Source organism: Ananas comosus, linkage group 5 (assembly GCF_001540865.1).
Source record: "Ananas comosus cultivar F153 linkage group 5, ASM154086v1, whole genome shotgun sequence".
NCBI classification, from domain to species: Eukaryota; Viridiplantae; Streptophyta; class Magnoliopsida; order Poales; family Bromeliaceae; genus Ananas; species Ananas comosus.
The window spans coordinates 2,345,293-2,356,288 of NC_033625.1; the positions used below are offsets into that span (position 1 = coordinate 2,345,293).

The 10,996-nt window shown below is 34.9% G+C and overlaps 2 protein-coding genes across 2 annotated transcripts; both read right to left on the reverse strand.

Annotated features, from left to right (window-relative positions):
* LOC109710263 (E3 ubiquitin-protein ligase ATL6-like) lies at window positions 460–978 on the reverse strand. The gene has a single exon (XM_020232773.1). It carries the CDS (start codon window positions 976–978, stop codon window positions 460–462), a length of 519 nt encoding a protein of 172 aa, XP_020088362.1.
* LOC109710264 (RING-H2 finger protein ATL40-like) lies at window positions 2,469–3,150 on the reverse strand. The gene has a single exon (XM_020232775.1). It carries the CDS (start codon window positions 3,148–3,150, stop codon window positions 2,677–2,679), a length of 474 nt encoding a protein of 157 aa, XP_020088364.1. The 3' UTR covers window positions 2,469–2,676.

Here is a 10,996-nt window from a genome sequence, read left to right on the forward strand (position 1 = left end):
GTAATTTTAGGACAATTACATTATTGGCTCCAAATTATTATTACGAAAACTTCATTTTACATGAGCATCCGACTCTTTAAATTTCTATTGATTTATCAAATTGGCATTATTGATTTCTGTCATAAGAATGATGATATCAATAAATGTAAGATATATTTTTCTTTCAAATAAAATTGAGATTTTTATTTGACTTTTAAAAAATATGCATGGGGACGAAAATCTTTTTTCTCCACAAGACTAAATATTTGTTTACACGCAAGAAAGGAAAAAAAAATAATAACTTGTAATATCAACGAGTCAAACTGTGATAATATATACACCTTTTCAATAATTCATGCACAATCAAAAGAAGAAAAAAAAATGAGAACAATCCCTTTACGGTTCTATCAAAAATTCATACCGAACAAATCAAACCGAAGGAAAAAATATTGCAAATTTTCTTAATTCACACAGAAATTTCTACTGCCTCTCCAGATCACGCGACGCTCCTTCCTCTTGCCCGACCTCCGCCGCCGACGCCGCTCCGACCACCACCCAACCTCCTTCTTCTTCGCCATCGCCAGCCCCGAGAATCTCGGTCCGGCACACCGGACACGTGGCGTGATCACGCAGCCACAATTCAATGCACCCTCCATGGAACGAGTGCGTGCACCTGGGCAGCATCTTCACCACCTCCCCTTCCTCCACCACGCTCAGGCATATTGAGCACTCCATTGCACCAGCACCCTTCTCTTCGGCGCCGTCGTCGGCTCTCGTAATTCGCTTATAAGGGAAAGTCGGTAACGCGGCGATCTCGGCAGGGTCGAGCCCTTCGCAGGGGGCCTTGGGCCGGCCCTGGCGGCGGGCCTCGCCTTGGCGGAAGCAGCGGACGGAGCACGTCAGCATGAAGAGCGCGAAGAAGGAGGCGAAGGATATGCCGACGATTTCCAGCGTCGACGACGCGCCACAGCACCCCGTGTTGTCGCCGTTGGCTGACATGGCAGTGAAGGGAGGATCAGCAGAGGATTGATAAGCTCCTTTATTTCTTTAGCTCAATGAGATGGGATTGAGATCCAATAGTACAGTTAATTTGTGCTCTCTTTTTTTTCCTTCTTTTTTTTTTTGTTATTTTTGTGAAGACTTTTTGTATGTATGTTGATTGGTTGACTTGGATAATGAATGACAGTGACGTTCTTGATATTCTGAGCTGAGGGAATAATTTTGCTTAAAGAATTGAAACATTAATTATATGCTTAACTGTTATTTATACAAGCTGATGTGTAACTGTATTTGTTGAGACCTTAAGTTACAGTTGAATTGTAAAAGTTTTGACTGAGATTAATTGGACCATTTCGGAGAAAAGAAAAACAAATCTTAATAAGAAGGGTGGCTAGCTCCTTATAAATGATATTGTAATGGAATTTGTTTTTTTTTTTGAGAGATAGGTAGCACGCTATCTGCTTCGTTTATTTCATTTAGAAATAAACTTAGCCGGAAATGTGAATCAACAAGGATTCGAACTTGGGTCTCGGGTGCCAACCACTAAGCCCTTTGCCACTTGCTTTAGGGACGGTCGGTATTTGTTGCAATGGAATTTGTTACACGGGAGGAAAAATGTTTTAGTACTCGTATAGATATATATTTTTATATAAGCTGATGAAAAAATATCTTATTAGTTTTTTTGCTAAATTACAAAATTTTTTTTTATAAATGACTACTTTTAGTCATTTATTTGTAGTCATTTTTAAGAAGAAAAATATTTACCGACCGTCCCTAGAGCAAGTGGCAAAGAGCATTTATTTGTAGTCATTTTCTTATAAATGACTATTTTTAGTCTTGGTGGTTGGTACCCGAGACCCAAGTTCGAATCCTAGTTGATTTACATTTCTAACTAAGTTTATTTCTAAATGAAATAAATGAAGCGGATAGCACGCTATCTTTCTTTCAAAAAAAGAAAAGAAAAGAAAATATTTACAGCTTTTTTAAACTTCGCAAATCCGCTAAATATTAAAATGACTACTTGTAGTCACCAAAGGAGACACATATAAGCGAGCATTCCATAGCATTTGCTTGCATATCCGTGGCCACGATAATATCCTGCAACATAATTAATGTTACGAAATTCAAAGTACCTATTAATATATATTTCAGCCCATTTGCTATTATGAGATGGATCTTTTAAATAATATAGTATCGTTGCCAATATAAACTATTTCATTCTATAAGAATGCGATAATTGATCGAACATCACCTTCAATTTTTAACAAATTAAAATTTCGATATTATATATTTTGGTTAAACTTTTATTTCTTATTTTATTTATCAATTTCACAAGTTTTTATATCCATCTTGCACGGTAGCATTTTCTATTAGATCAATTTATTGAGAAACATAAAGGACGGAACATATATGCCCATTAAAAAACACAACTTCTTACAGTAATTCACATTTCTTTTTAGAAAATATATATATGACATGATTTACATTTACTTACCCAATATATACAGGGGCGCAACATCCACAAATTCCAGCCTCTTTCAATTAAAGCAAATCCTAGAGGAGTTTATATAATTGAACTAACAGTATTCTTGTGCTTACTCCAAAACTTTCTGTTGCGGAGCCCCTCGAACTCTCAATCTCAACTCATTCTGATCCCAGAAGCCATCACAATGCCCGACGCGGCGCCCCGAACGCTGATCACAACGGCAGTGCGGTTAGAGCCACGCTGATCGACGGATTGTTGGGATCGGCGGTGGCACGACAAACCGGGCACGTCGCGTTCGAATCCAACCACACGTCGATGCAGTCGCGGTGGAACGCATGGTTGCAATTCGGTAGCGACCGCATGACCTCCCCTTCGTCGACCACGCTAAGACAAATCGGGCACTCCGTCGACGACAATTCTTCTTGTTTGCTGCTACTGCATCCGCCGGACGACTTTCGGTATGTGAAAGTGGGGAGCGATGCGATAACCGCAGGGTCGAGCCCTAGTTTTGGAGGCTCGTGGGCTGCAGCAGCGCGACGGTGGAGACGCTGAATGAAAATGTAACGGATGATGAGGTAGAAGGCTAAGAGGAGGAAGCAGAAGGCGATGGAGGTGGCGATGGCCCCGGGAGTTCTCGAAGAATTGCCGGTCCACTGGTCCGTCGATCCGCCGGTGGACATGGACATGGATATGGTGGAGGGTACAACAAAGGATAGAGCCGATCGAGTTTTATTGGCTTTTTAGTTTGGTGTGGGATTATTGTCTAAAGATGTGCTGATTAATTAATGTAGCTTATTATGTGGACTCTTCTCTCTTTTTTTAAAAAACTTAATAACCAAAAAAAAAAAAAGAAAAAGAAAAGAAAAAACCTGCATCCAAGCCAGTTTTAGAACATATCTTTTCATTGGCTGCACGTTGTGTCAGCCCAGTGGACCGAATCTGGCTAAATCGAAAGGCGTACTAACAAATTAAAATTTGATGGCTTAATCTAGACCGTAAATTTCTTCTTAATTTCATTTTAATCTCCCGAACTATTTCGCAATGCCACAAACTATTACTCTTCCCATTAAAATAAAAATTGATAGTTTCTAATTAAATCTTTAATTTTATTTTATTAGTGTGTCTTTCACTTAATCCACTATTTATTTTACAGAAAATATCACTACATGCATTTAGCGCAATCAATGAACAATAAAAAAAAAGCCGACCGTCCCTAGAGCAAGTGGCAAAAGGTTTGGTGATTGGTATTCGAGACCCAAGTTCGAATCCTAGCTGATTCACATTTCTAGCTAAGTTTATTTTCTAAATGAAATAAACGAAACGGGTAGCGTTCTATCTATCTCTCTCAAAAAAAAAAAAAAGAACAATAAAAAAATAAAATATGAGAGATGAGCAGTTGATTCATCCGCGGTGCATTACTATATTTTCTTTGTTGCACCAAATTGGTACAAATAATTTTTATTTTCTCTAGCTAGGAAATGGAATTAGGGAGTCGGGTTTGGCTTAAAATAAAATAGTATGTTTGGAATGTCTAAATGATTTCAAATGTCAATTTGTAATGTGGGAAGCATGGGCTCAATTTGTCTTTGAATATAATTTGTTTGAAGAGTTGGCATGAGGTGTACAGTGACGCGCTTAATTCTATGACTTAGTTAATAGGAGCACGAAGACATGATCTCTTAGTTAAATTTATACGCAATTAAACATAAAAAAAGAATCTATCAAAATTGAATAGCTACTTGATATGCGTAAAATGTAGCGTAAGTAGCGGAATATTGATGTTTTTTTTTCTTTTTTAGTTCTCTTTTCCACAGAGAATAACTTTTTCTATTATGAATAGCAGGAAGTTTCCTATATTGTTATAGCGTATCAAACAAAAGAACAAAGCATTGACAAATTCACTATAAAACTGCGTAAAATGTAGCATATCTATGAATTTTTCTACCCTTAAAAAATATATATATATTTTTAGAATAATGATCTCAAATATAAAGTTCAATTCATTCTATGGCTTGAGCTACAGAAATTACATGATATTCAAATCATTAGATTTGCGTAATATAATATTTTTAATAAAAATAAATAAACTATTGTATTTAGTTTAGGCATTTGGTAAGGAATCTGCATGGCTATTTGAAAATCCGGATAATTATCTGTATATCTATTAAAGCTTCGAAAATATCTTATTTATCTTGTTTTTACTTTTCTTTTCTTTTTCTTTTTTTTTTTTGAGAGATAGGTAGCACGCTACCCGCTTCATTTATTTAATTTAGAAATAAACTTAGCAAGAAATGTTAATCAACTAGAATTCGAACTTGGGTCTCGGGTACCAACCACCAAGCCTTTTCCCACTTGCTCTAGGGACGGTCGGTTTTTATTTTTTCTTTTCAATTAATGTACTCTATGTATGTTTCTTCGTTATTCAAAAATATTCTTATAGTTACTATCTGTTAAGTTAACTTGGGTTAAACATGAGCTGAATATTTATTAAAATTAAAAAAAATCAAAATGCCTATTTTGACCTTAACTTAAGAATAAATAAAAAAAATATTGGTATTGATAAAAGAGCATATTTGAAAAAATAAAAAAATAAAATATTTATTGTGTCTCTAACTTAAAGGCTTGTAAGAAAAATCGAAAATGATAAAAAAATATATATTTAAAAGGACAAAATAATAATTTCACATAAATAATAATTATTGCTAACAGTCCATTAATAAAATTTAACTCTAAAAATATATTTAAAATAAATTAGAAAGTAAAAAAAAAAAAAATTTAGTATTGGCTTCTAAAAAAAATAAATTAAAAAGTCGGAAATATTTCAAAAGTATATAAGCAATTTTTCCTTGAAAATATAGAAAAAAAAAGAGACCAAATGACTCGGTCAAAGTAAGCTGGTCTATTGGTAAACCGGGTCAAGCATCGACCCTAAACCCAAAACCCGACCCGTTTACTGAGCGATCATTCGTTGTACCAACTTTACCAAACCCCCACCTGTACCGCCACGTGTCAGTACGATTCGGGATTCTCCCTCGCCAACGGTCACGATCGGCGCTTGGTAGGTCAGCCGCGCGATAGCCGTCCATTTCTACAAATTTCAAATCTCCCTCCAAGCACGAAATTCTAAACAAAACATTTCGCGTTCTCTCACTCCCTCGTCCCCAATTCCCCTCCAAAAATCCCAAATCCCTCTATAAATACAAAACCTCTCCCCTCTCCCGCTTTCTCTCTCTACATCTCTCCAAAAAAAAATGGCTCTCCTTCCACTTCATCACCTCGACAACAAGGAGAACCTCGTCCCTGCTTCGGCTCTCGCCATTCGCGGTGCTCCGCAGAGCAAGAAGATGAGGCGGAAGAGGACGATGCGGAAGAGAACTCCACTCGAGGATATCACCCACCTGTTCCTCCCGCAATGCCGACTCGAGCCGCTTCCTCCGCTCTCGCGCGACGTCGCGTCGTCTCGCGCGCCGCCGCCGCCGAAGCGAAGAGCTGCGGCCCGCAGTGCAGTGGCAGCTTGTCGCGCGTCTCTCCGCAAGGAATTCAGATGAATGTGCTGAGTAGATGTGACCATCGTCTTAAGTTTGTCGATTGGAAAACACATTTAATTCCATTGTTCTGATTCGTGAGTGCTTTTCACATTTTCTTTCAAAATTTTCACTTGCTAGTATGTCCTTATGGATATGAAAAATGTAAGTTGAGATCAAATATTTGTCTAGTTGCTTGTTTCTTAATTTTTTTTTTTTTTTTTTTTCCTTTGGCAATTGCGCAAAGGTTACAATAGATTAGATAGCTTTTATTGGCGGATGTGATAGTAATGTTAACAAAGTGTAGTTTTCTAAGAATTTGATGGTTGGTATTTAAAATTTCAAATTTGAAGTCTAATTATTTTATACTTTTAGTTAAATTTATTTTTTAAAAAATAACGAAGCAGATTGCTTGCTATTTCTTTCTCCTTATAACAAAATTCTATGTTCCGTATAGATAGATCAATTTTATTAAATGTGTAAAATTAAGTCAATAGTGAAGAGCTTTAATACATCTAATATAATATGTTTCAATTCTTTTGAATTTTTGGGCTTGATCCGCTTTATGATCCGGCCCAAATTTTACCTGGACTTGAACCCAAGAGGAATTTTTTTTTGGGTACGAACTAGTTTATAATTGCTTATGTTTATGTATCTGTTTTTTTGTGGGTTATGGGAATGAGAAGAGCTTTGGATGTGTAGGAGGATTAGTAGTCTTTTTGTGGTTTACAAGCATCTTTTGTACTACAGTGTTATCTATATTGAAAAATTTTTCTAGAGCAAGTGACAAAGGGATTGATGGTTGATATCCGAGACCCAACTTCGAATTTTAGTTGATTCACATTTCTAGCTAAGTTTATTTCTAAATGAAATAAACGAAGCAGGTAGCGTTCTACCTATCTCTCAAAAAATATATATATATATTAGACAAATAATAAAATTAGGAAGGTAAAGATTTTGTAATTTTTAATTTTTTTAATTTAAAAAAATTTTAGTGGTGACTACGTAAGTGTAATCAAGACAAAATTTGGAGGGCCCTGCAACTTAATTTGTTTATTCCCCTCTATTAATTCATTCCATCACTATCAATTGTCTCACATACAAAGATAAAGAGGATGTGCTTTTTCTCAACTGGTAAAATGGATTTATGTTCATCATCCATAAACTAGAGCTTTTAGTTTTGGAGTAAACTAGTAGTGCCCCCTCTGAGGAGCACTTCTCAGTTCTCTGCGGCGAAAATGATTTGCCGAGCCACCTCTGACATAGCGAATAATTCATATTTTTTGTAAGTATCCATGAAAAAGGCTCGTATTTTTTTTTTCCGTTATTTTTGTCATCTCTGAGTGATGTATTCGTCTTCAAACTGCACTTGAATACTCTGTGTAACGCAATAAGATATGCAAACTGATAGTTGAATTTCTCCTAGAACATATAGTGAAAAAAATTGATAAGAATAGTGATTAGAGGTACCAATGCTTAACTTTAAAGTGTAAACTTAAACTTGGGCTCCAAATTTGGGATCTTAAAAAGAATTTTTTCGAATTAGGATTGCACGCTGAAAACGAACATTCGAGCAATGACTTATGACTGTTTAAAAAATTTTTATACCGATTGTAAAAGTTGCTGAATCAAAGAAATTTTTGGACCGACCTAGTTGAGTCACGCTTTCCCGAAAATGTTAACACTAATTTGGTTGCATCGTAAAGCATCGTACTTCTTTTAGATATAAATAAAAGATTTTTTGTTAGGTAATTTGGCCTTTAATTGTAGTAGCGTGCATGGTGCATACTAAGGACCGCACTGGAGAAAGCTAGAAGCTACGAGAGGCTGCTGATTGGGAATACCATATATACGTACAATTCTCGCACATCAAGCTTCTCTTATAATATTAATTCTTTCCTCGAGAAGCAGGAAAAAAAATTTGAAACTGATATCAAATATGATATATATAATCATTTAATACACATATTAATTGTAAAAGAATTAGTTCTATAGCTAATAATAGAAAGCTAAGAAAAGGTCTTGCAATGGGAGACATCCAACACTCCCCTCAAATCCACGAGCGTGTTCAGTTCTCCAATTTTGAATTTAAAAAAAAAAAGAATTTGTATATATAGAGACTTTAAATATGGGTGAATTTTGATTGATGCAATCACATCAACTGGTGCGGACCAGTGTTTGTGGGCTGGGTTTGGGCCTCATTTACAACATCATATATATATATATATATATATATATATATATATATATATATATATATATAGAGCTAGGCTCTTATGCTTTCGAAAGTACGGGAGGCTCCATGCTTATAAGTTGTTTTCGATGATGGGACATCCGATTCGGCGATCGGTTCTGTGAAACTTGATCTACGCTATTGGAACTATCTAGAAACCAAATTTCATAATTTTTTGATTTCGTTTGTCTAGTGAACGAGTAGCCTCAAAATGAACGGCTGAAAATAAAAATTTCATAAAAAATAGTGATAAAGGATTCAAATTTTAAATCGAAAGTATTGATCTTGCTACTGATGTTAAGTAGAATTTTTTATTAAATTTTCATGTAATTTGGATACTTCTACACCGTTGAATTTAAAAATGTGCCACATCGACCGTTAAAATAGTCATTTTTTAGACTTTTTGATCACTTAGTAAATGATATCAAAAAAATCTAAAATTTGGTTTCTAGATAGTCCCAATAGGGTAGATTATACCTAACAGAGCCGATCGTCGAATTGAACGTCCTATCATCGAAAACAACTTACAAGCACGGAACCTCCCGTACTTTCGAAAGTACGGGAGACGGACCTATATAATATACTATACTGATATATATATATCTTATATAATACATATATATATAATATATAAGATATAATTAATATATATATAATAGTGCGTCTGGTAATATTTGCGGAAAGCAGGGAGGCAGGCGGCGTACTACAAGTTATTTCGATGTTTGGACTTTGAATCGACGATCGCTCTCGTAGACTTGATCTAAGAGTATTTGAAAGTTTAAGAAAAAATTTTATGATTTCGATATAGTTGCCTAGTGATCGACGTGGTCAAAAATAACAGGCTGAAAACAAAATCTACAAATATGAAATGAATGATAGTAAAATTTAGATCAAAGTTAATTGGATCTGTTTTATAGCGGCCTAGAAGAATTTTCTATCAAATTTCATGATGATTTGAATCTTTATATAGATCGTTAAACTTGCAAAGGCTCGCCACGGCCGTTAAAATATGATTTGACCTTTGATCTAGGGCAAAGTATCGAAAAATACGCAAATTATTTCTAGGTACTTCAAAATCTCTGGATCGAATTAACCGAGCCGAATCGCGATTCGAAATTGTGAACACGAAAACAACTGTAACATGAAGGCCATGCTACCAAGAGAGCATATCACACCCCTCTATATATAACGACACAACTACATACATATAATATTTCACTGTCGATATATATAATATATATATATATATATATATATATATATATATATATATATATACATACATATATATATATATATACATACATAGTGTGTTTGGTATGCTTTTGGAAGCACGGAGCGCTCCGTGCTTTCAAGTTGTTTTCGATGTTCAAACTTTCGAATCGACGATTGGCTCCGTTAGACTTGATCTAGAATATTTGAAGTATCTAGAAAATAAATTTTGCGATTTTTCGATATCATTTGCCTAGCAATCGAAGTGGCTTAAAATCAACGGCTGAAAATAAAAATCTTACAAAATATGATGATATGACATTAAAATTTTAGATCAAAGTTTTTGATCTTGTTTTATATAGTATAAAGAATTTTCTATCAAAATTTCATGTAATTTGGATATTTCTACACCGTTGAACTTGCAAACAGCTCACCACGGCCATTAAAATTATTAATTTTGAGCCTCTTCGATCACTTGGCAAATGATATCGAAAAATCAAAAAAATTATTTTCTAGATACTTCAAATACTCTAGATCAACTCTAACGGAGCCGATCGTCAATTCGAAAGTCCAAACATAAAAAACAACTTGAAAGCATGGAGAGCTCCGCGCTTCCGAAAGCATACCAGCCCACTATATATATATATATATATATATATATAGACACACACACACACTCGCATCATTGATTGATTGAGGTCTAGGCCGAGATAGGCCAAACTTGATTCATCAACTATATTTTTTAACAAAAATAAATATTTGTTTAGTTGTTAACGACTTGACGTCTGTCAATCAGGATATTATTTGCAGTGAAAATTTTATTTATCAGTATGGGTTATTGTTTTTGGAACACCTATTATCAAAGATAATTTAGCTTTCCGACCTTCTAAATGGATAATAACCGAACTCGTCACGTTGTCCTTTATATTCTCTCATTAATCAAAAAAAGGGTCCTCCAATATATGGAGAAAGTAATTAAGACCACCGACTAAAAGAAATTCCACCAAAAAGAAATTCCGCCGAAAGGAGCGCGGGACGAGAATGTTAATGAACATAATTGTGCGAAACTTAATTTATGAGCCACATCTAATTTATAAAATTAATAATTAACAACTGTTTAGTATTTTAACTTCTTGATTGAACTAAAATTTCTAAATTGTCTAGGTATGAAATAATATTTTTGTCTAGTTCTCAACTTAAGTTCTTTGGGTAGCAGTTCAAAACTTGCAACATTTATACTAAAATTTTGTATATACAATGTGTACTGATGACGTATATAAATAATTATGCTCTTTTAGCAAATCCAACTCATGCTTTGGTAAAAGCGGCCCTTTTTCTGCTTGTGACCTTTATTCTGCACTTTAGAACTTTCCGGGGCCATACAAATTTTGACGCCTCGCTAAATCTAAGTAACAATTTGTAATCGTTCTATACAACCTGTGCACTGCACCCTTTACCACGCAAAGCACAACAAGGACAGATTGGGATCGAACAGAGAATCTCTCTCTTCATCAATTTCATTGAGACTTGAGGAGTCGTAGATTTTTTTTTTTTTTTTTTTTT